The following is a 26,787-nucleotide window of genomic DNA, read 5'->3' as shown; positions in this document are numbered from 1 at the left end:
TATGCAGTACATAAAAGATTAGACACTGGTTTATTCTAAAGAGAAAAAAATCACTTTCCTCTGACTTTTTGCATGAAAAGTGGAACTGTATATGATGTAACTGTCGAGACTAATGATAACTTACAAATAACTTATTCTACAAGATAAAAAGAAAAGGTGCTAATGATGACCAAAAAACATCACTGAAATAGACTGTGCAAGAAATTTCTTTAAGGCACTAATCAGATGTAAACCTGATTAACTGTCTAATTGGCTTGATTACTGATGGCAAGAAAACATGTGCTGTAAACCTGTTCACAGTAAAAGAATCATAGAGGCTTCAGGGGAGCTGAAGAGGCAAGATGTTTAGAAAACTAAAATCAGTATTTTCTAGACCAAAATTAGCACCTGAGATAGTGGATCACAAGAATGAAGGTGCCCCTCCACCACCCAAGGCACCAACAGGCCAGGTATGGTTTTTATTGTCTCTTATAAACTTGTTAATACTATCATTTTGTTTAGAAGGTATTCATGTAAGTAGATGTCAAAGGTTAGAATTTCAAATATACTTACTGAATATGGTATCAATCTTTATTTAGAAAAATGAAATAAATATCTTCATTCTCCTCTACTGCACCAATTTGTCTTTATGAAGAAAATATAATTTTCTCTTTTTGAAAGCTGCTTTCTGAATAGGGCTAACCTGACATAGTACAGTCTTAAAAGAGGTCGTGATCAACATTGCAAATGGAGAATAAGAGATACAGGTACTGGTGCTTTTCAAATGATGATATATTTTTATGCATCTTGTTTCCTTCTGGCAGGAAATGTCAGTGTGTCCTTTCTGAATATTGGAATGTCATGCAGGTATATATCAGCCTGCTTCCTGATAACCACTGGAAAGACAAAGTAATTTAGTAGCTTTATAAAGAAGTCCTTTTTTCAGCTTGGTTTTGATAATGTAAATCCTCTTGGAAAAATAAAATAAGTCATATTACTCTACAGTCTACATTTTTATATGGTATTTTTTCACTGTAAAAGTGAATTAATTCTTTTCTAGTTAATTAATGAAATATTTTAAACTGAAGCAAAAGGACAAGTACTCTTTCTCTTGTTGTTTTTGAATTTTTATCTTTTCCCAGTAATTTCCCAAACGGCTTTTTTGTTTTTTCCAGCTTGACATAATCAAAACTTTACAAGACAAAATGGCAACAATTTATGGTTTCACCAAATAATTAGGGAAGTGAAAAAGGATTCTTAGTATCAGCCTGAGCTATTAATCATTCATGCTTATTGAAACAATTAAAACTCCTCCATTATAAAGTTAATTTTAAGTAAGTGGGCCTATCCATACTGTCATCCATGAAAAATGGCAAAAATGTCTATATTCTATAACCTATATATACTGCAGAGCTGCAGGCATTGTTCCTGCTTCTTTTATAATTCAGTATTCTTGTGTCAATAAAATACTGCTTTAAAAGAAGAAAAATCCTGAATATCGACAGGTTAGTTCTGTGCAAGCTGATATCTCACTTGGCAAAGTGCTCTAGCAAAACAAATATATTTCGATTTCACTGGAGACAAGGATTACTCTTTTGGTGAGAATAATTTCAAACATCAATTTACACCCTTCAAAACACTGCTAACATGGAGGCACATGAATGGATTAGGGATTAAGACATTTCCTGCCTGCAAGGAGATACCATCTAAAGAGTAAAGAAGAAAGAAAAGAAAGTGCATAATATCTGATAACTGATTACTATACTAATTAATACGCTAATTTACGTACTTATACCATTAGGAGGGAGCCTGAAACAAAAAAAACAACCTTTACAACAAGACATCATGCAAGAACCTTGAGCATGACAGACTTTGATTGGAATTTTAATATACATATATATAAATACATTAATAAAATTATAATTTCGTTTTCGATATATATGTATATTAGAACTTCAATGACTGGTTCTCTGAATAAAACAGACAGGAAAACACAAATATTTTCATGAAAAAAAAAACAATTTATTCTCAGAAACACAAAAAAAAAGTCACTGATCTCGGAAAGAAAAATTTTAAAAAGTGCATGAAGACCTGAAAGCTCCTAATGTCAAATAATTTTTCCGTACACTGATACAACCCAACGTCCTGCTCTATTAATCAATATCCTGCACAGCAAGAAAACTCATTTTGTATGGGATAGCAAATGTTCATGGGCTTCATTAACATGATGCTGTTGTGTAGTACTGTGAACTCCCCATGCACATCTCACTCCTTCTTCCAAAGGCCACTCTGATAGAGCTGAGATGAACCAAGGTATTTTGGTACACAAGGATTTGGTTAATGATCTAATCCAACAAGTGTGGGGGGAAGTAAATTTTTTGCGGTGAAAGTTGATACCATCTCAGTATTTTGTAGAGATTGAGATCTGTCATTGTGGTAAGGTAGCTCAAAATATACCAGGTGTGTTAGCCCAGCAGGTTTAGGCAGAATCAGAATCACAACTCAGAGATGCACACTGGTTTGTGAGAGGCAGCACTGAACAAGTCAGCTCTGCAAACAGGCAGCAGCAGAATTCTAAGCCAAGCACCGGATTTGAACCAAGGATGTGAAGACAGCAGTTTTTGGTTTCACTGTCCATCACAGTTCCTTTGGCAAATCCGTCTGGAAACACATAGAACACCCAGGAACAATGAACAGCGTGTGGCAGCTTAAAAAAATTCCTACAGAAATGGTTCAGACATTCAACCACCCTTATTATTCTCAACAATGACAATCTACAGTTTCTAATCTTAGGTATTTTTTTCTAAGGATGAAAATAAAACAACAAATGAACCACAGAAAGCAGAGGCCAACAATAAAGCAGAGCCTGTACCAAAGGAACAAGGTCAGTAATAAGCTATTTATGACTTTTGAAAGATTATCTGGACACAGTATATGTATACTCTATAGAATTGTAAATAAAACTGTTGTTCTTCATAGTGCTCTGGCAGGAGCTCTTAATTTTTATTTGTGGAAGAAATTAAGATCTCTGAATTGCCATTGACTCAGGCCAATGATTTGTTACAAGTGTAGGAACAGTATCCAACAATAACATAAGGCAACAAGCTTTCAAGCACACAGTGTCTTCATGAGCGTGCCCCCTCAGATCAGCTAGTTTAGGAATCTCTATTTCTTCTTCCTGCAATTTGACTTCTTAGAAATCTTAAAATAAATGTTTTTAGTATCTTAAGGAGGAAAAAAAAAACAAAACCAACACCAAATATATTTTAAATGTTTCTTTTAGCAATACTTCTCATATGTACCAGAAAAAACAAGACAGATTTTAAACTATCTGATATTCAAATATTTCACTGAGTATCCATTCCAAACTTAAAAAAAAAAAAAAAAAAAAAAAAAATTCTGTTACGAATTTTTGCCATCCACATTCAGGAGTTATTCAGGACTGGTTGGTACACAGGACCATAGAACTCAGGGCAGTAAAAGAAGGTAATTTTTTCCCTAAGGAGCTGGTTTCTGAAAACAGAGGCAGCTGGTCATGGCACTCCTGGCCCCCTTTTCCCCCACCTCCAGTAGCCAAGCCTGTTCTGTGTATACCGGAGCCTAAATGACTGCTTACACCCACTGCCAAAATAAAGGCTCAGGATGGGTGAAGCAATCACTAATGCAATATCCCCTCCTCCCTCACTCCCTCACAGCGTGAGTGCTGCAGCCCTTTCCTTTTCCATCCTCCAGTTCTGGAGAAAAACAGAGTTCAGTTTCCCTTGTGCTTTTCCTTTAGAGAGCAGTTCATGTTCATTTCACTGAAGCAGCAAAGCAAAGACTGAGGAATCTCCAGCTTTCTGTGATAAAAAATAACTAAGAGTGGAGCAACTGGGAAAAGATCATAAAGAAGATTTCATAATCCTTACTTCTGTTTGTGTAATCATAGCAAGTGTCGCAATTTCTTTCCTCATATAATGAAACTTTAAACAAAGTCAATTTAATGCATTTTTCTTGTTGTATAATGGCTATAACATGAAATCAAGAGAAAATAAAGTCTGACATGAATTAACTGTAACAATAATGGAAAAAAAATAAATCTGATATTTGGCTTTTTAGCAACACTGGGTCACAGATACTATCCCATGACAGAATGGAGTATTACTACAGAAATTCTTTTTGCTTCCATTAAAAACTGAATCTAATTTTACAGATAAATGTAACTCATTAAGATATATTTTGGGATAATAAACTATTTTTTTTTCCTTTTAAAATATAAGGTAAGTGGTGGTATAGTAGCAACTACACTATTAGTTACTTCAAGAAATTATAACACAGTTAGACTCCATGTTTTTTGGGGGTATTTTTTAATTTATCGTTTTTTGAAAAGTACTTCAAGTCTCAAATTCAAACAGCTGCAAGACACTGAGGGTATTAATGAGTTAGATAGACAATGGCTATACAAGACAAAAAATTTACAGGGGGACCACACCTCAGGAGAAGTTTATGAATTTCACCACCCTGAATGCAAGTCCTTATCATCTGAGCTACATAAGGAACTTCTTTATCTCTGGACAGAAATGGGGGTTGGTCTAAAGCAGTTCACAGGAGGGTCTAGATGAAGTTTTTGCAAAATTTTGTGAACTTTGTGTCAGACCTAAAATTGTACAGTTATCTTCTGGAAGAATAAAATGAGAATTTCTATGGGTAAGCAGAGGACAAGAGGCTAGAAAAAGCATTTTATGCTGTATGTACAAATTTAGAGAGAATTATTAAAAGCATAGCCAGGGCTCAAACAACATTAGTTAAGGAAGATCAGCTAAATGGAGAATTTCAAATGTGTTAGAGAAAAGTCTTTCCAAGGTCTCTCATTACTTTCTCTGGTATAATCAAAATAAAATAGACCAGTAAAACCCTTAATCATACTATCAGTTTGCAGTTCCATAGTGCTAAATACAAATCAACAGACTGAGTAGAGCTTATCTTCACTCCCCTTTTTTTCATATGACCAAAACCAGCTATTACCTTCTCCCTTTCCCCATATACTTCACAAAGCAGCACAATGTTTTCAGCACACAGGAGAATCCAGCAGGAGGTACCTTTGGAGCCTGTTTGATTAAAACTTGGCCACTTAGGTCAGTCAGTAACACCTGGTGCTTTTGGCTTCTTTGTTGGCTACTCATTGCCCTATCTCCATCTCCTCAGTTGTCCTCTCTCTCACTAGCTTGCTTTGTGATTAATTCTCTGCATAATTACTTTACTCTGTAATTAATTCTCTCTGCTTATTCAGTTTGTTCCATAATGGATTATTTTTTAAAATCTATTCCCTGCTTTTTTTGTGTGTGTACTTAACAAAGTGTGATTCACCTAATTACAGATTCTCTGTGATATTGAATTCAATTGCTATAATTTCTTTGCATATTTATCATCTCCTATATATATATGGCTATACTAATGCTTCCCTTGTTTTACCCACTGCTGTTCAATGGCTTTGTTGGTAGTTATGCTCTTTAGAAGGACACATCCAGCCTCCACCTGCTAGCTGGTGAATCCATTGTCATTCTCTATTTTATAATTTCTTTTGTCCTCCTGACAGATAATTCCAGTTTGATTATTTCCAACTACGTTTTAGTATTTCTCCGAAGTCTGTCCTTATCTTTACATTTTCCCTTGCTAGAAACTAGTCTGTTTCCAATATTCTCGGTTTTGATCTTCTACTAAATCAACAAGTGTCTCAAAGATGTTTTCCAGAATCACAAACACATTTATACAACTTTTACTAAAGTGCACATTGACATTGCTTTGTTCTTGGTAGGACTTGAGTGAGAAAGATAAAGTACCATAGGTATTTCTACACATTCTGTAACTGCACCTCTAGATCATAAAGAAGACAGAGCATCCATTCTGGGAGATTGCCATGTTAATGTTCAGCAATATTTAGTATATTCAGAGCCTAGATGCTTTGGAAAGTATCTCAAGTAAGCATTGCAGCACTGCAGAGGAAGGGCTGCTCAAAAGGAACTCAATCTACTCCAGATTCCCTCTTCTGTTCAGGTAGTTGAGGAAGTAATATTTTCACTAAGAAAAAATGTAAAAGCAGAAGCTGTTGATAGCTGCCCCCTCTCATACATTTGCCTACCTGTTGTATCTTGCCTCTTTCATAAAAAGAGAATTCAAACCCACACCTCTCACACTCCTGTAGAGTTGCCTAACTACCTGGTAAAACCTAGCCTAGAAAGGAGTGGAAGTTCCATGTCCTTTCTAGCCTCTGGGCTATTGTGCAAAATAGAATACAAAATCCTGTGGAACCCAAGCAGTTAGAATGCAACACATGGATCATAACTGACCTAAACATGGATCATGGAATGAACCTAGAAGTTAATCAAAACAGTAACCACGCAGGAAGAATGAAGGACTTTTATTTCAGTATTTATTTATATTACAATTGTTGAATCTTTTAAAAAGAGGGAAAAAATCCTCCCAACAGGTATTTTACCCTATGGCAAATAAATAAGGCCCAGAGCCAAGAGGAGAGTCTTGATCACTAGCTGTTATATAGAATATGGTCACTCTCTTCCTAGAGATATAAATAAAGTGGATGCTTTTATTGAGGGTACCAAAATCCTATGCTGTAATACCTCAGCTAATTCTGGTTATTTAGGTACCAGCTAACTCTGCATGGACTACAACTGAGTAAAACTCTGAGAAGGGTGATTTGAATTAAATGTGAATTTTTGCATACAAAACCTCTGTTTGGCCTGTTATGAATTTGACTCTTATATTGCTCTTAAGTGGCTTTACAAAACCTGTCCCCTAGCATCAAGAAATACAGAGTTAAATAAGTGGTTTTTATTTCAAAAAATACAAATGAAGCATATGATTTTATAAGCTGCAGCCCAATGGACTAAACCTGCCAATCCAAAGAGACTTTGAAATAATCTCATTCCTTGTCGTCTTATCCCTTATGCTCATCAGTGGCATTCAGAAAACAGGCAGCTATTATAAAATATTTTTAAAAGGTTACCAAGGATTTGAATATGATAATCAGCTTGCTTCCACTCCTGCTGATGTGAAGTCTTTTAACTACTCTCAGATCTTCATTTTTCACATTAGTGGCAGGTCTAAATGCTAGGACAATAAACTCAACTTCTTCATACAATCTTTCTTTCTGTATAGAAAATAAATAATACTTTTGTTAGCCATTGAAGTTGAGAGTTGAGTTAAGATGCACCTACTTACTGATTGTTTTATCTCACCCCTGCTGATTTCTGAACTTTTTTCCCCTGTAGATTGCATTTGTTCAAGAAATGTTGCTTGTAAAGTCACAAAGGTGTGCCTTCTGTAATGTCAGACCTGAAGTCTTTTCTCTCCTTCATCCGTAGGTTTCCTGTGTTTTTATTTTTCCTTGAGATCTTATGACCCTATAGCCACTTTTAGACATTTTGGATAGCTCAAGAACATCTCTGTGAGGCAAGGACAATCAGGCAAATGACTAATTATGTCAGAAGTATCACATGGAGTTTGCATACAGCTTCTCTTATTCCCATTCCATTGCTCCAAATCCAAAGTCAGTCTTTACTCCAGCTATTCAAGAGAACCTGCTCTCTATGTTACTTTGCAGGCAATACCATTTAAAAGCCAATTTGAGACTTCTAACATATTTTGAAATGTTTAAAACTTTGCAAAAAGAGGGAATGTCCCCCAAAAATCACTGATTTTAAGTGCTTAAAATTATTTTTCTAAGGCATATACTTCACTTCTAAAAAGAGCAGATTACTCAAACATTAGTCACTCTGCCTCCTCCTAGAGGACTCTATCCCTATCTTTATACAACTTTTCCTGTTTCAAACAATGCTTTCTACCCTCAAGTGTTTCATGCACCATTAAAATTGGCAGCATTGTATATTAACTTAATTAATTTTGTCACGTAAACATGTAGTTTAACCCCAGCCAGCAAGCCCTACACAGCCTCTCACTAACTCCCCGGCCAGCAGAAATAGGGAAGAGGATTGGAAGTATAAAAGCTAGAAAACTTGTGGGTTGAGATATTTTATCTGTTTATTAGGGAAGGTAAAACCATGCACACAAGGAAAGTAAAGCAAGGAATTAATTCACTTCCCATTGACAGGAAGGTGTTCAGCCATGTCCAGGAAAGCAGGATTCCAGTCGTGCAACAGTTGCTTGGGAAGATAGAAACCATCACTCCAAATTTCCTTCCTGCTTCTTTCCCCCACTTTATATACTGAGCATGGTCAGTCTACAAAGCATCATAGGGCCTGGAATATCCTTTTGGTCAGTTAGGGTCATCTGTTCCAGATGTCTTCCCCAGCCTTCCATGCATCCCCAGTCTCCTCACCAGTGTGGCAGTATGAGCAGCAGAAAAGGCCTTGGCTCTGAGTCAGTCCTGCTCAGCAATAACAAAAACATCTTGATATTATCAACCCTGTGTTCAGCACAAATCCAAACAGCCCTAGCACCAGCCACTGTGAAGAAAATTAACTCTACCCCAGCTGAAACCAGCGCAGAGCACAAACATCAAGCTGCACAAAGTTTTCAAGCAACCATCAAATATATATGCAACAGAAGATATATAAAGTATTCCTTTATCTTTTTGTCTACCACAACTAATTATCTTCTGTGTTCCTGCCAAGTATTGGAAAACAGTTCAAGAGAGTTCAGGCCAATCAGATTTGCAGGATTGTTTTTCATTACTGAAGGAATAAAAAAGAACAACATTGAATGTTCTTTAAATCTACATTGCTTACATTAATCCTGGTAATAAACACCAGAAATGAGTGGTAATATTTACAACTGTATTACATTCATAGCAATTCAATTAACTATAATTATATTACATTATTATTGTGCAATCATATAGTAGTTTTTAAGCATCAGTGTATTTTAAAATGACTACATTTTTCTAAAAGTCACTAAGAAGTTAGCAATAGTAGGAAGTATTTGACCATATATATTTAATTAATATAAAATAGACATTATACGTGGGCGTTCTGATGGAAATACTGCTTCCACCAAAGAAAAAGAAGATAAAAGTGAGTCAATGTTTTGTGAATCATCCTATAAAACAACATATTGTGGATTCAAAATTAAATAAGATTATGTCAGTTGATGATTAAGTTGAATTAAATGTGCTTTTGAACAGACAAAAGAAGAAGAAGCCCAGGAAACACTTTGCTTTTTATATTAGTAAAAAGTAACTGCTAGCCATGACAAGTTCTATTTTTATGTATATCCAGAGAGCAGAGACTGGAGGGGAAGCATAGATGTGATACTGGTCAGACTGCTAGTGCAAGGCAGTGGAGCTGGCTGGGAATTCTAGGAAAGAAATTCTTCCCTTCCTGAAGTATAGAAAAGCAAAAGCACTTTTTCTGTTCTGTACTCAGACTGCTACTATCCAGATGCTGACATTTATTCATATTTAATATCTAGAAACTTAACTAAGAGAGGTAAACAAATAGGTCTTATAAATTGCATCTTGTTCCTTGCTCCTTGGGGTCCTATGCAGATCACTATTAAGGTGAGACTTCAGTGGGCCTCTACATTTAATCAGATTTGTTTGGAGGGATTCCATTAAGCACTGTTTTTCCCACAAAATAATATTTCCACAACTGTCATTTTCCCCTTTAATCTCAAAACAGAACGATCAACACTCATCCCAATACATTTTTAAAATACATTATCCTTAAGGGAAGGCCAAATATCTAGAATGTGTAGACACCAGTGGGCTGCATTCCTTAACTCCCACTATTGCAAACTGTGAGGTTAAACCTCCGAGTGCTCTTAGGCACCCATCTTGTTGAGTTGTTTTCTTCAATAAACTAAGCAGCTAATAGTTGCCATAAAGTTGTTTATTGCAGAAACATATCATTTTTAAAGTAAAAATCACAGGCACTAAAGTCCATGTTAAGTTTTGGTATAAAGTCCCAAATAGAAGCAGAACCAAAGCAAAAGTAAATGGCAAAAAGCAAATGGCAAAAGCAATGGCAAAATGCACCAGCTCTCCCCAGTGCACATTCTTATGTGGAAACTTTCTAAGAAGCTAAGACATCAAATTGGACCACTACTTTTCAACCTATTAGAATCAGTTTCTTAGCACACCAGGCTACGTAGAAACTGCGTATATGATCTATTTTGTTGTATCTGAAAAATGTAAGCAATACTTTTACTATAGCTTTATTATGTCTAAAACTATGTTCTTGGAGTCTCCACGGAATTAGTACTTAAGACTATGTTTTTCAACTTTTACTAGAACTCGAACTTCTACATTGGTATCTAAGGCTTTTTACTTACTAAAAGCACTTAAAACCTATTCTACTTACTTATTTATTTGTTTGCTTATACTAAAACTTAAATTTATACTTCTACTTTATGTGTGAGTGGCTTAACATACTTCAATTTATCTAAAGGTTTTTAGTTCAATCCCTGCACTTTGATTTCTCTCTGAAGAATCAGAGACTCCTGACTTACTGACTTCAACAGGGAACTTCATCCACCTATATGCCAGTACAATGAGAATGCTAATAATTAAGAAAAACTCAACCCTCTTATTTTATTGAGTAAGCATGGATCTGTATGCTTTGAAAATTGTGTTCATTGTTGGTCTCTTGGCATGGTTTTGCATTTTTCTCACTCATGATGACTTCACCACCATGACCAAAGTTATGCAAAGCTGTCCTGCAATCCTACCACCTACCTGCTGGATCATTATTTATTCTGGAAGCCAACAGCTGTACTCTAATTTTTCCCTAAAATGACTACCACACTGTTCTTAAGGGCATTCTTTTGGGCCTGCTTTCATAAGTTAGAAGACTACAAGCTACATTCAAGCAGTGAAGAGCAACAGGTTTGTTCTTTTAAAAATGTGACTATGCAGACAGCCCTCTCAATTTCACACAGAAAGAAAATACTAAAATATGGCACACAGGTAGTAGTGGTGCTAGGCCCTGATATCTTAATATTAATACAAATAAGCCTTGCTAGAAATTTATGAACCCTTGTATGTGAAAATTTGGAATATTCATGGCATTGCAAGGTTTTCCTTCAGTCTGAATGCAGTCAGCATTTAATGGTCAGTGTGGGTTCAGACATCAGAATGAATACCTCGAGAATATGTATCAAGCTTAGAAGTTATTATCCTCTGCACTGGAGTGTTTATGTGCAAGCACAGTATATTTTATACTTCGTGCTTTTTGCTTCTCATACATGTTTTCATTCCACAGATGGATTGTCCTATTCAGGAGCCTGTTACACTAAACAATGTAACTACACTGGCATTTTATTTCAATGAAGAATCTCCTTCTAATAAACTCTCTTGATTGTCCCCTGATTTTCTTTTTTCTTTTTCTTTTTTTTTTTCCCTGCCAAAAAATCCCCAAACCCATTTAGGAACTCATAACTCGATTCCTTTAGAAGGAAACCAAACCAGAAGAATAACTCCATGAGTCAAACTGCTTTACTCAAGCTTCTGATTTTCACTAATTTCAGTGGATCCCAATACACTCATTTGAAATTTATCTGCCAGATATGCCAGATATTTATATCTGACATAGATATAAATTCAATGCCACGCTTTCAGCACCATTTCACTGCTCTAATCAGATTCTATCCTATGCTAGTATAGATACATCTAGGAGTAACTACTATAACAAAGAAAAATCCTGAAGTGAGGTGATTACAGATGTGTTGAGACTAGCTTTGTTGTCACTCTTGACTGAGTACTTGGCTTTTTGGATTGTGGAGTCAAGGTAGGGAGAACCGGGATACTACAAACCATGAATTCAAAAGGGAGCAGAAACTGCAACAAGTGCTGGATTTTTTTGCTCCTTTTAAATTAATAACTCTCTAAATATACAGTTCAACTATCAGAAAAGTAATTTTACACTGTCCATCTAAAATATTCAAAGTTTGATTTTCTTTGAGCTGTCTCAAAATACAGCTCATACAACAGGCTCCTGATTTATTTGTTGCCATGCTTTGCTGACAAGCATTTTCCTCTATCATCATATTATTTAAAGTATTTATGAAGGCTGAGCTTGTTCCTCCATTATGCAAAGTGTCAGACTGATGAGGGCTATCAAATTATTTTTCAACATAAAAGTTAAAAAAAAATATGAGACTAATTATAAGAAAGCATCACTTAAGGCCACTTAAATTGCAAAAGACCATGCCATTTGCTTCAAACTCTACAGACTTCCTACTTAGATGACTTTGAAAAAGTTACTAGCAACAGAAATGAAGAAATAGACTAGACAAAGTATAACATACATCCATAATCATATATTTCAGTCATAATTTACTCTACAAAGAACAATACTGTCATAGCAGTTGAAGCAACAACATCTTTGATACAGTACAAAAACTGAAGTATAGATAATTTTATTAGCATTTCTAGTCATAAAAAAATGAGCTACTCTTCACTGATCTTCCTGTATTTCACAAGGCATTTCTGGACAGATCTAGCTGTCTTCTACCTTGCTGCATGACTCCTCGTCCCTCATAAACACAGAAAAGCTCTGAATTGACCATTGTTGAGCTGGCTACTGATTAATCTAGTTAAAAAACACAAGTAAAATACATGTTCTAAAAGGTGTACTTATCATAAATATGCTGTGTACACTTGGCACTGAAATAGATTTATGCAGGTTGATGTTCAAAGGCCTGGCCCCAGAAGTTGTGTCTTTGTTTGTCTACTGAAGATTCCTTCAAAAGTATTATTATAATTCTTTTTAAATTAATTTTCAAAAATTAAAACCTTTTTTCTAGATACAAAATCAGCAAAAGTACCTGAGCCTTCAAAACCTGAAAACTCAACTGAACCAGCTAAGACAACTCAACAGGAAGAGAAAGAACTCAAAGATGGGAAAGAAGATGCTAAGTGAGTAAATTCAATTAAAAAGTTTGAAGATTCTACCTGGCATCCTGACTTAACATTTCTGTGTACCATATATCGGTTCTTTAAAAGTCCCTCCTGTATGAATCTGAAGAGCTTTATTTCAATTTCAAGGTAGCATATATATGAGGCATTCATTTATTATGTGCTATTGATTGTTTTTTGTGTGTACATCATCCTAAATTGTAGGAATGAGGAAAAGGATTTACTCAACTACAGTTATATGCTAATTTTAGCAGTGCTGCTGCTCAATTATTACTTTATCTTAGCAGAGAAGAAATGCTGCCTTGAACCTGGAATGTTTGTCACATAATTCTGACTTGAAACTTTTTACCTTGTACTTGTACTTTTTCTTTTTTTTTGAGTTATACCAATAAATTAGCATTAGCCTCCACAATAAGAAGATTAGTACTATCTCTACCTGAGAAGAGACAAATAAATGAAACAGTAATAATATTTCAGGGAGAAATCTAGGGTCATTCAACCTTTGTAAAAAGCTGCAGCAAATGTTTTGTGAAAATAGAAAAAAATATGAAGTCTAGAAAAAACTAAACTTGGAATAGCCCACAGTCATTTCAGAAGCAGAGATTCATAGATTCATGGAAGCATAGAATTCTTTGGGCTGGAAGGGACCTTTAAAGGTCCAGCCTTTAAGTTCAACCAAGTCCAATCCATCTGCAAAGAGCAGGGACAGCTATAAGTGGGTCAGGTTGCTCAAAGCCCCATCCCAGCTGACCTTGAATGTCCAGGCATGGGGCATCCACCAGCTCTCTGCATAACAGGTGCCAGTGTTCCACCACTCACATCGTAAAAAAATTTCTTCCTTATATCTAATCTAAATCTGCCCTCTCAAAGTTTAAAACCATTAAACCTTGTCATGTCACAACCCTTGCTAAAATGTTTGCCCACATCTTTCTTACAGGCTCCCTTTCAATACTAAAAGGCTACCAATAAAGTCTCCCTGAAGCCTACTCTTCCCCAGGCTGAAAAACCTCAACTCTCAGCCTTTCCTCATAGAAAGGTGCCCCAGACCTCTGGTTATATTTTTGGGTCTCCTTCATGCCTGCAGATGACACCATCCAGCTTGGTGTCATCTGTAAACTTGCTGAGCATGCACTGGATGCCACTGTCCGTGTCACTGTGGAAAATAAATCTCGATAGAACAGCTGAGGTTGGAAGGCTCCCCTAGAAAGAATGAGATCCAAACTCCTGATGAAAACATTTAGAGGTTAGACCCTATCTCCAGGTTAGATCAAGGCACCCAAAACTTTTTTCAGTATAATTGTGAATCTGAATCATCAAGAATGGAATTTCCATAGTTTCTCTGGGCAATCTGGCCCACCATTTGACCGCTCTTATTATGAAAATTAAATGCAATTGATTTTTCCTTTGTTTTAACTTGCTTCTTTTGCTTCTCATACTCTTGCTCTTTCTAATCAGAATGTGCAGTTAGACCTCATTGCTTGCAAGAACACACTGTGGATTCATGTTCAATTTGTTGTCCACCAGGATATCCAGATCCTTTTATGCAGAGCTGTTACCTAGTCAGTCAGCTCCAAGTCTTTACTCTCACATGGCCTATTGCTATGCATCATGAAGTTTCTGCCTTCTGAGATCACTTTGTGTGGAGAAAAGCAGATACACTCAATATAAAACAGGGTAGAAATTCTTCCTGCTTGTCTTTGCCTTCTATTGTTTTGATTATTCTAATGAAACAAAGAAAAAGTCTTTCCCTGACATAGAGTTAGTTTATAGAGATGATTACCTATTTCCACCCCTCTACTAAGACGAACTTTGATTCTGGAGTTAATCAAGCAAAATGCTACTGCACATGCCTCTATAACATAATAGATACAATTAAATATATCTCTGACTAGAAAGAATGGAAAAGTTATAAACAACTTAGCCACTTCAATGTGAATCAGTAGGTCAAAAATGAAAACTTAGAAAATATTCTCCTTTTTTTGTCATCATACAATATATTATTCAATGCTTACAGTTCCACTGGTAAATCTTGTAACCATGGTTAACATAATTGCTATGTGCTTATGAAACAAAAGGGTATGTTGCTTATTAGTAGAAACAAAATCTGTCTGTTAAAAGAAAATTTAAAATATTTACATTAAACATTGCTTTCTCAGAGGTGCTCTGACTCAGTGTCACATGTCTATCCAGATATACCTAGTCAGTCTAATTTGAGCAACAGCTTCTAAAAATACAGTAAATATTTGGTAAATTCTACTGCCAAAACAGTTGCTCACTAAATTCTGCAGTGGAGTCTGGAAGTCATGGCACAGATGTCATTGCACTGGCATGAAACTAAACTAACCAGATCTATTGTATGGCTGTCAGAGCTGAAGGAAGAATGATTTTTTAAATGCGCATTTGAGAAAATTTAATTCATCGCTTCTTAAGGTTCATGAAGTCAATTTAGACAATATTCCTGATCAAGGTTACTTCTTTACTGAGTCTATGCATTCAAATTCGCTCACTAGAATATTTTTAGGGAAATCAACTGCTTTTATCACTTTGAGAAAAGCTGAGAATTTGAATCAAATGGATACATGTGATCTGCAAAAGTAGCAGTAAATGAAACATGCTCAAACCACTGTCTAGCGCTGAGGCCAACCAGAACAATACAAAATGCCTCCTGAAGTTTGGTCACTGCTAATTTCTAGTTGTTTCCATATCTGAGAGTTATTTGGAAAAGTGCTACTTTTATTATTCAAAGCAATATCAAGGACTGTTAGGACAGTCAAGATAGTCAACTAGGTCCCATTGTCCAAGAGTTTTCTCTGTCACTATTTAATCCATATTTGGATACTGCTCAAATAGACATTATTAACGAGTGCTATCCCTTGGGCAACACCAACCTCTGTGGTGCAGTCAACAAACTGGAGGGAATGGATACCATCCATTCTTTAACAGGCTTGAGAGGTGGGCCTACACAAACCTCATGGGGTTCAAAAAAGACCAAGTGCAGTGTTCTGCACGTGGGTCATGTTAATTGCCAGCACCTGTACAGCCTGCACGATGAACAGATTGAGAGCAGACCTGCAGAGAAAGACTGGGAGATATATTGGTGAATGAAAAATTAGCTATGGGATGGCAATGTGTGCTCAGAACTCAGAGAGCCAGCTGGATCCTGGTCTGCATCAAGAAAGGTGTGGCCAGCAGCTTGAGAGATGTGATTCAGCCTCATCTACTCCACTCTGTCGAGATTCCAACAGAAGTGTGGCAGCTCTGGAGCCCTCGGTACAGGAAAAACATTGACCTGGTCCAGACAGACACAAAAATAATCTGAGGGGTGGACCACCTCTCCTACGAGGACAGGCTTAGAGAATTGTGATTGTTCTTGCAATTCTACAAGGGGTAAGGATTTTAAGGAGGGCAGATTTAGACTAGATATGAGGATTAATTTTTTTTGTGATGAGAGTAGTGAGACACTGGTTTGTCAGAGAAGTTGTGGATGCCCCATTGTTGGAAGTTGTTCAAGGTCAGGTTGGACATGGCTCTGAGCAGCTTGATCTAGTGGACAATGTGCCTGCCCAAAGCAGATGGCATGCACTAAATGATCTTTAAAAGTCTCTTGGAAATCAAACAATTCTATGATATTATGATATTGTTATAGAAATCATGATTGCCAAAATACTGGTAGAAATTTCTCAACTGGAATTTCAGACTTTGCCCAGATAGATTTCAGGTTGCAGCAAGGGCTCGCTGAGAGAAGAGGAGATGGGAGCAGAGACAACACAGCACGAGCAGCGTCCTTACCAAGGTCCAGCCTCACAGGGTGTGAACACAGCAAGCAGAGAAAGATCCTAGCAGCAGGCTCCATCAGCAAGGCAAAGTGATGGACCAGGTTTAGAGTCCATCCAGGGAGTCCAGTCAGGAGAAAAGAAGACAGAGTCAGAGACAGGGCTGGACACAAGGCTACTAGACAGGTCCAAAGTCTGTCTAGGAGGCAGGACCAGAGACAGAAGTGTAGGCACACACACCTAGGCACAGCTCAGGCAGTGACCAAGGCCTGACCTGAAGTGGACAACAAAGACCCATGGGTACAGAGTGTGGGTGCAAGTCCTGCTGGGAGACCCAGGGCAATTAATTTATGTAGACTATATTCTTATACTAATTATCTTTCAGGAGCCCAAGTTTAATCAAAAGTCACCTGATTTGCAAGAAATCATCAGTATTCCCGCTGACTCTGAGTAATGTACTTAATGAAATAAGGTTCATGGATATATATCTTTTCACAAATCATTGACTTTCATGGAAATGTTGCTAGAAAAGTTTTCACCTTATCTGACTTTATTGTGACATTTAATTTTTTTAAATGCATCTATGCAAGCTCAGATACATAGAATAAGGAAGAGGGAAGGAAGGCAATTTTACTGTTTGGAACAGAAAATTTTTTAATTTCCTCTAAAAGAGCAATTTTTCTTTTTGCTTGTTAAGTGAATAACAGTTTTGACAAATACTGAATTTGCTCCTAAAAATTCCCACAGAAATTGTTTGTCCACAAAAATATTTTAAAAATAAAATATATTAATTACTTAATTAAAAAAAAAAAAAAAAACAAACAAAAAAAAACCAAAACATAAATAAATAAATAAATTAAAAAAAAAAAAAAAAAAAAAAAAAAAAAAAAAAAAACGAAAAAAAGGAAAAACAATCTGCCTTTCCCTCTCAGCATATCCTCATTTTTTAAAATACTCCAGTACATGGTGATGGACATTAATAAAGACTAGAGACACACAGCACTGCTCTCAGCCACCTGACACTGTCTGAAAGAAGAAACCCACAAGAATGGATGATGTACCAAGCACTGAATTACAACCTAGTCACTGAAACATTTAATATCTGTTTCCTAATGGCTTGAATAGAATTGCACACAAGTTCTGTCTGCCAATATGTTTTTCTCCCCTCTGTCTTTATTGATAATGTAACAGAGCAACGGGTAATTTTCATTAATAGCTAATTTGCTGAGCAATAATAACCTCTGGAAGGGTGGGCTAAGATTACCCTGTCTCTTCATAGCAGAAATAAGGGACCATAACACTCAGTACCTCATTTGCACTCTGATAGAAGACAGGGGAGTCTTATTAAAAAGAAACTAGCACAAAGCATCAAGGTATGAGACAAAGAAATCGCATCAAGTCCTGGAAAACATAGAGTATGGAAGAAGGTAAACAAAGCATCTGAGAGTATAGATCAGAGAAAATGGAGAGACATAAAGAGCTTCTGTGATCTCTTCTCTCCTCTGTGTCTTTTAAAAGCTTTTAACCCTGTCAAATTTGTAAGAGTATTCTTCCCGTATTTTGGTACTCTTCCCAGATTACCAAAGAGATTACAATGTACTATTTATACTAAGGCAGTATGCTGAAACCCCAGTCAAAGATCATGAACCACACTGTGCAAAATACTACATAAAATATTAATCCATATTTAGAGGCTAAATATTCAAGACCACAGAAAGGAAAAAAATTGCAGTAGGCAACTGGGACTTTCTATGCTTTTAGATTTCATCTCAAAATCTTACACGTTCTCAGTTATGTTAGAGAGGAACAAAACATGATATCTGATATGCCACCCTCAGAATCTAGCTATTACAAACAAAATATAAAAATAAAATATAAGATGCATTAAAGAATATTTTTTTAAATACTAAATTTATTTTTACAATAGTATTCCCACAGAGAAAGAGTACTCATCTGATTCTGCTTTTTCAAATGCAGAAACACAGCTTTCAGCATTTTCAAACAAAAATCTACTTCAGTACTCCAAATTTCCATATGACCATGGATGGTTCAGGCAACTGAACTTCATGCTTGTGGTTTGCTTTCCTCATAGCTACATCCTACTACTTAATAGACTCTACCAGTCCTTCTATAAAGAAGATCTTTTTCCTCTTTAATTTGGCTAATAGCAAGAAAAGAAAACAAAACAAAGATTAAGAGGCAATTTGCTATGTGGTGCATAGCCAGGTTAATAAAGAGAACTCCTGCTGGTAGCATGTTCTTAGTGAGTAATGCACTTCATTTACCTCAATAACCTCGAACATGAAAATTACTGTGCTTATTAGTGCTTGCCATCCACTAGTTACAACACATCAATTCACTGAGTGCACCTTAGAGAAACTATGTCCTATCACAAGTACAAAATCTCAGCACATTAGTGCTGAGAAACAGACCCAGTATCAACCCTCTGCAGAGTCTCTAGAAATCCTTGATTACTGTAGGAGCACAAGGGATGTACAAAAATGACACTCATGGCAATAAACTCTAATCAAATTTAGATGAAGTAAAACAAGGCCAATGCTGGGCCTTAGGAAAATTCTGGTTTAAACACAGTTACAAGTAATTTTATGAAGAGGCTGATACATTTCCTTAGTTGTTTCCAGCTAATCACTGCAGTACTTGAAATCATAAACAGAAAAAATGCATCTAGTATATTTATTAAGCTTGACTGAAAAGACATTAATGTGTTAAAGAATAAAAATACTTTTCTTAGACTTATATTCCCTCTGCTTAGGTCTTTTTTTCAGAGCCTGTCACTTCTACTTCTTGAACTTGAATTTCTGAAATGACTACAGTGAAAACCTGAAAATTAAATAGAAAGGCGATGGTGTGCTGTCTGTACCAAAATGGATTAAACTTGCTGTAATCTTTGCTGAGATGCATTTTCCTAGAGCTTTTAAATTCTATCTGATCTGCAGGATGCAGTTACCCTTGCTATTTAATTTCACTCACTCTGCATGGCAATCAAGTAGGTAGCTTGAAATTAAAAAGTAGTGGATTCAGAAGTTTTTCATTGCAGAATAAATGAAGTGAGGAAAGGATAGGAATACTATTATACAGACTGAAACGCTGGGGTTTTTTACCCTTGTATTATTTCAAATCATAGACTCATAATATTAAAATATATTTATTGCTAACCATGTCAATGGAAGGAATGCTCAAAATGCATAGGACAAATTGTACAAAAGGAGATTTACACTGAGGAAAAAGAAAAATGGAAAATGAAACAGAAGCACAGAAATAAATTCATTAGGGAGATTATGCAATAGCCGTGACTAGACATATTAAGAAAAGGTTAGATAAGAATCTTTCAGGTGTACCTCATCCTGCTTTGAGCTGTGAGGACAGGATATCTTAAACTTCTCTACAGCCTTATGGTTGTATAATTATTTTAGGGACTCCATGGAAACAGATGACAAATGAAAGCACCTATAGGAAACTGAGTTTTTCAAACTTGAGACTTTTATACAACCTTTGAAAACATTAACAATGAGAAATTTTATGGCATTTTTATTTTAGTTTTTAATTCCCTACATATTAAGAAAAACTGGAAGAGAATGTAGGAAGAAGGGTTTGTGCTGTGCTCATGAACTCTGTACAGCAACGTATCATAGTCTGAGTAAATTATTTTACATAGCCGTAAACTAAAGGCTTATGTAAATAAGATATGTGTTTGTATTTAAATAGTAAAATGTTCAAAATTCCTGACAAGTGGCAGATGCCCCAGAAAGATTTAATTACTTATGTGTGATGCCTTGTGAGGCTATCTGGAACAGAGGCTAAACAGTGTTAAAGAAATAAAGTAGATATTTATTAAAAAGGACTTCAGAGGATACACCTTGGGCAGTACAAGAGCCTGGCCATGGCTACACTCAAGATGGATGGTGTGTCATGAGTTTTCACACTTTTATAAGTTTTGGTCCATTATATTGGGGTTAATTCTCTAATTACAGCTTCAGGTCATGAAGTCCCATACTCCCAGTTTGCTTTCCTCAAATTGTTGTTTACACTTTCTGGGCCTGAAGCTGCAATGGTGTCCTTGGTTCTCAGGCTGGAAAAGATTGTTTTGTCTAACTAAACTGTGAGAAGAACTTGCTAACACTTTATATGAAGTTCATAGTTTTATACTAGAGCCGTACAGAATTTGGAAAATATGAAAGCTAAAGCTTAAGGCATCACCCACACATAAGAAAGCCCCAATAACACAACAGCATCAGACAGGGAAATAAATGAGAATTACTTTCTTAGACTATTATACCTTTGTTCTAAAGCAATTAGTATTAGAAATTATTCTGTCCTTATTTTTCACATCATTGCAAATAGAGAAATTAAACAACTTTATATCACCAGTTACTTTAAGGAAAGGTGATTTTTTAATTGATACTTTCAACATTCATACTACTTTTTTTCTACTACTTTTATAGTTCCTACTGCAGAATTTTTAATTAAAATAAAATCTTATTCACATTTTAATCTGGTACCTCAGTGAGAGTTCCATGTGTTCAGCATTGAGACAGACTTCTCCTTAGAGAGTACTGTAAAGAAGATTAGAGGATTCACAGATTGTGGTGATGGAATAACTATGAGGATTGTCAAAGAAGCTGCTGTGAAAAAAATTTGAGCTAAAAAGCAGGAATCTCTGTAGCCTAGATTACTGGATTTCAGTCTGCATTGCATGGATGATCTATGCATGTTTTTTCAAGATCACTTGCTTAGGGCCAAAACAAGCATGATCTCTGTACAAAGATTCTGAACTAAGGGAAAGATGAATTCCAATGGAAAGATTTTTTATGTGTTGTCTCCATGAAACTCATAAATCCATCATGGCCCATTCTTGTTTATATATACATAAAACCAAAACCAACCCAAATATTATTGGTATCACTATGTTTAAATTAATGAAACATGTAATAAAATGCATAGTGAGACAAAGGAACATCAGTTTAAAATACAATTGCATTGTGAAGAACAACTTAATCCTAAAATGAAATTAAATAAAAATGTGATTTGTTCTGTTTTGTTGAAAAGTCAGTATAATACCAATTTTTCGAGAATACAGCAAATAGAAAAGGACATAATCTTCTGTATCCATAAAGATGGGTCATTATCAGAAACTTTCCCTTGCTAGGGGCCGTTCAGATTAGCTATTAGGAAAAAAATCACCACTGAAAGAGTGGAAAGGCAATGGAATAAATTGACCAGACAAACATCTGGATGAAACACTCGGTTTAGGGATAGTTAGGATGGTGCTGGGTTGACTGTTGGACTAGTTGATCTTGAAGTTCTCTTCCAATTTTGACGATTTTGTGATTAAAGGAAAAAGATGATGGGTCAGAGGAAGACACTTGTTTCAAGACTGTTAAGGAAAATGAAAATTTAATTAAGAGCCCTTTGAAAGTCCATGGAATCTAATGTGTGAACAGCTTGCTCCAAGACTTTAATACATTTATCTTAGAAACTTACTCTCTTAGCACTTGAACTGTTAAGATTTTTGGAAGAAGTAGGTGGTAAATATACAAGTTAAGTCACTTATCCACTTCCCAAACTTTTATATATTTCAATTTTATTTGCTGAAGAGGATTATCCTGTCCTGCTGCATACATTCTTTTGCTTTCTTGGGAATCATAGCCTACAACACTACTCATGATCTTAGCTAGTATAATCTTGAAGTCTATCACACTTGTGTCAACTACTTCTCACTCATAGCAAAAGCTGTCTAGAATTCTGGTCATTAAAGGCTTGGGAACTTTCTTCAGACATTTAACTCAAGATAATTCATTGTGCCTCTTTTCATATTTATTCATCTCACAATACTTTTTCTCAGCTCGAATACTTATTTTCCCATGGTTCTCCACCAAAATTTGATCTTATAGACAAAAATCTTATTATGTCTCAAACTGGTTTTTGTCCTTTTCAGTTATGTTCCCAGTAGCCATGGCCATTCTACAAGACTTCTAGATTCCCCTATGGGAATGCACCTTTTGAGTATAGCTGGTCAGAATAATTCTCACATTGGCCTCTATCCCAATATTAATGCTAATTTCCCTAGCAGCACTTCATATGTGTTCTACAGTTACATTTGCACCAGTGATTTTCATAGCCAGATAATGTATAGCTTATAGGCAACTTCCCTTTGACTAAACACTTGGACATTTATCCTTTTGTCACCTGCAACTGATGATCCTAGAATTTACAAAAGAAATTCCTATAATTTGATTCTAAGTACGTGTCTGCAGTATGGAGCATTAGATTTGTCCTCATTTCTATTACTTGGACTAAATAATTCAAATTTTCCTGCATAGGAATCATTACTACTTTTTAATCTTCCAAATCCCATGTCCTATTAAACACCATTAGTATACACTATTACATTTTGTACCAAAATAATGAAGGAGAATATTAAAGCTCACTCCTAAAACCCCGACAGCATCCTGTGCAGATAAAGGAGAAAAATGGTCTCTCTTCACAGGCAATTCAGAGCAGAAACCTATCTCAGTCATTCTGAACCTCTCCTCAGGGAAGCCTTCTTTGGACTATAAAAGCAGTATAATAAAAATAGTGAAACTTAGCTTTTTGGAATATCTCTCTTGCTGTATTCAACAAGTCTCTTGTTGTACCAAGTAAGTGACTAACATGTTGGATTTTTTCTATTACTAGTTTTCCTAATAATTTAGGATGACTGATCTTAAGCTTGGAACTCGAGGCTTGTATGGCATTACTCACGCTGAGACAGTCAGCAAAAACTGAGGATATTGAGGATGTGTTTTTGAATCAATACATTTCATGATGCCTGGAATTACATTTTTTTGTCTCTCTGAAATCTTTCTCATCTATGCCATCTATGCCATCATGCTTTCTGAAAATTGATTATCTGAATTAGAGATTCTCCATAATTTATTCAGAAAAGACAAATTATTTTTTTCAAGACACAGATTGTAAATGCAATAATAAATCACATCAGAGCTCAATAAAAGCATTGAAAGCTCTATTGCAAGACCAAGAACTCAATTTCCACGTAATTAGCAGAAAATTTCTTGAGTGCTGGAAAAAAAATAGGGTTATAACTGAAATCAGCAAAAAGTGTTATGGATATTTTCCAGGCAGCCTACATTTATGAAATACATTTTCTCAGGGGTCACCTGGCAGATAAAACTTGAAATTGAACTCAGGTATTTGATGTTCATGGCCAGAAACAGGGAGGAATTAAAACTGTAGACTGCAACTTAGAAAAGGGTAAGCCTTCTGCAATAACCTTGCATTTCTAATCACTCTTTGAACTCTTAACACAGAAAACTTTCAAGCCACAGTACTTAACAGCTGTTGCATACATTAATATATTCAATACAGTATTTCCATGACCTATTTCAAGGTGATTTTCTTTAACTATGCTATAGGTGTCTAAATCTTCTCTTGTGGCTTGGGTAGAATAAAGGCGCTGCAATTTTATCACTAAACAAACAAGTTTAAATCTACAAGTTATAAAAATAAAATCTACAAATGAAAAATATTAGAAAACTACATTATTCTTATACTTCTCATGTTACATATATTTCTATCACTAAACAAAGTATGTTTGAGGTATTAACAGGACTGTGTGCATAGTACATGAATGACTGTCCAGATATTCATTTCCTAGGCCATATGAAATTACTTGCACAGGGAATAAACATTTTCACTCTGTAAAGGACTACATGGAGACTAAGTATAGACCAAGCCTATTGTAGCATGCTGCATGAAAGTTAGAGATAAATTGCTTAAAGAAAAAGCATTCTTAAAGAATAACAGCTTAGAACAAAATCCTAGCACACTTGGATGCAAGAGAAGGAGTCAAGTTTAAATAAAAGCGATTTAGTGAAGTTTAAATAGGCTTCATTAGCCCAGGCAATTTAAAGTGCACCCCTATAGAAAGTACATCTACAATAAACATCCTCAAATTAGCAGTGTTCAACATGCAGCTTCTTCCATCTGTATTAACCAAAAAAAATTTAAAGTAAGCATTTCGTTACAAGAAAATAATGGAGCAGGAGGTAATGCAAGCCAAATGAGAAGTAGGACAAGAAAAATCAATTTCTCATCAACTGTGGGGCAAATAACTTTAAACTAAGTCACATAGATTCTAATCAGTACCAAATGGAAACATGGCTCCTCTGCACTACATTGCATCAAATTCACGGTAGAGGAGACTAACTTTTGTTGGAAAATCAGTGAAATAAGAGGAAAATCCTAAGCAATTTGTAGCTTATTCCTAGAAAGATTGAAGGGGACTTTGGCATGACACTTGTGGTAAGTGCTAACTATAAGAAAGCTAATGACCTGAGCAAATACAGCAAGAGCAAAGACTAAGAACTATTTTACATTCTTTGCATAGAAGCAAAAAACTAATTGTGAGATGTTAGCTCAAAACAAGAAAGGATGTCATTACATTGCAGATGGCCTGAGCAAAGGAACAATGTGACACAAAAGGAATTGTGATGAGATTACAAAATGTATCAGAACTGTTTTGATTAATCTCCTGTCTGAGGAGTTTTAACATCATCTTACAACCTGTAGGCCAGACTATTTGGATGTTGCTGAATAGATATAAGCTAAAATATCATGTTTTAACATCAGGTTTTAATATCTTAAATTAGAGGAATGACAAGCATATACTTCCAAACTTTTGTTTCTATTGCTGCTTCTAACAGCATATCTCCACTTTTTCCAATGGTTTTATTGCTGAAAGATTTTCACATGCTTAAATTATACTTCTTTGGGCACTGTGATTTTTGTTGAGTCTCAAGAAAACTGCTTCTCAAAAAACTACACACATCCCACTGTGACACTCTCCTTTTTTAGCTACAGCTCCTTCTGTTAGAAATTTCAAAGTAGGTTTAGGTCTTGAGGAGACATGGTGTTTATTCAAAGATCACTTTGCAGTGGCGTTCATGTCTTCCCTACCCAAGGTACTGTCATACCACTTTCCCCCCTACTCACATTTGGGAAGATTTTTCTCAAGTATCCAGACATTTCAAGCATCTGTCATTTTTGGTCTGCCACTACTCTTGCTGTAGCCACATCCCTATGGTACATGGGACAGATTTGAAAACTGGTAAAGAAAGAAAGAACAATTACCTGCTGTAGCCCCTATACTGGGCATAGCTTTCAGGATTTTCAGTACAGGGGTGGCAATTGTGACCTGTCTGGGAGGAGACTTTGAGCAGCCCTGTGCCAGTCGCAGGCGTTTCCAGCCATCTCTGATATCCATGCATCACATCAGCTGAGAAGTGTTGACTCAAGGATATAGAAAAAAAAAAAGCCACGTCGTGGTCTCTTACATAGAGGAGGTCCAAATGTGTGGCCCAGTTTCCAGCTCAGTTGCACTCAAAAACAACCTCAGTCTGCAGAATCAGACAGTAGCAAGTAATCGAGGATGAAATTTCAAGTAAGAATAAGCACAGAGGAGTTGATCAAGAATCACTTTCACCTAGATTTTCTATTTTACTCTCCAGCATGCATAAAACCTAATGAAAACATTCATTTCAGAGCTGAGTATGAGTTTGCAGGTGCTTGAAAATCAATAGTTCTCAGGTTTGAACAAATGCTGTGAGTGCTGGAATATTAGCTTAGTGTTACTATGACCCTGAGGAAACTCTTAGCAGAAAAAGAAGAAACCTCACCAAGAAGATCAGTGTTTTGTTTCCACTGAAAACAGATGCAATTTTTTTTTTGCTTCATGTTAGCCATAACAAACCATAAAAAAATAGATTAAATCAATTATCCCAAAATTAAAAAGGGTAAAGTAAGCATAACTCCCTCCTCCTCCACCTGCATTTCCTGTCATCATTAGGATATTGCCATATACCAACGAGCACATTTTCATACACAGATGTGAAATGGATGCCTTGTAACTGAGTGAATATGACAGGGAAGCTGTAGGCCTTACATAGGCACAGTAGAACTTGGTGAAAAGCAGCAGAGGGAAGCCATTGGTGCAGTAGGCTAAACAGGGTGCCCTGACTTTCTCTGCTTGAGACTGCTGCTGACATGAGCAGGAGGCAAGAGTAGGTAACTTAGGTTTCCACTTAGCATGAATTAAGTGATATGAATAAGCACTGTGCTCAATGAAGATCAAATCTTAATGTCTGA

The 26,787-nt window shown here is 36.0% G+C and overlaps 1 protein-coding gene across 1 annotated transcript in view; it reads left to right on the top strand.

Moving 5' to 3' along the window:
• Positions 1-312: 312 nt before the first annotated feature.
• Positions 313-26,787, top strand: part of CNGB3 (cyclic nucleotide gated channel subunit beta 3) — a 59,768-nt gene continuing 33,293 nt past the window's right edge. Inside the window, exons 1-3 of the mRNA XM_088176937.1 lie at positions 313-449; positions 2,788-2,863; positions 12,739-12,850. Coding sequence (XP_088033063.1) covers positions 342-449; positions 2,788-2,863; positions 12,739-12,850 — 296 coding nt within the window. The 5' untranslated portion in view covers positions 313-341. The remainder of the gene's footprint in view (positions 450-2,787; positions 2,864-12,738; positions 12,851-26,787) is intronic.

Source organism: Sturnus vulgaris, chromosome 1, assembly GCF_052056855.1.
Source record: "Sturnus vulgaris isolate bStuVul1 chromosome 1, bStuVul1.hap1, whole genome shotgun sequence".
Classification (NCBI taxonomy): domain Eukaryota; kingdom Metazoa; phylum Chordata; class Aves; order Passeriformes; family Sturnidae; genus Sturnus; species Sturnus vulgaris.
Note: the sequence above shows the minus strand (reverse complement) of the source record. Positions and strands in the feature narration are given on the sequence as shown.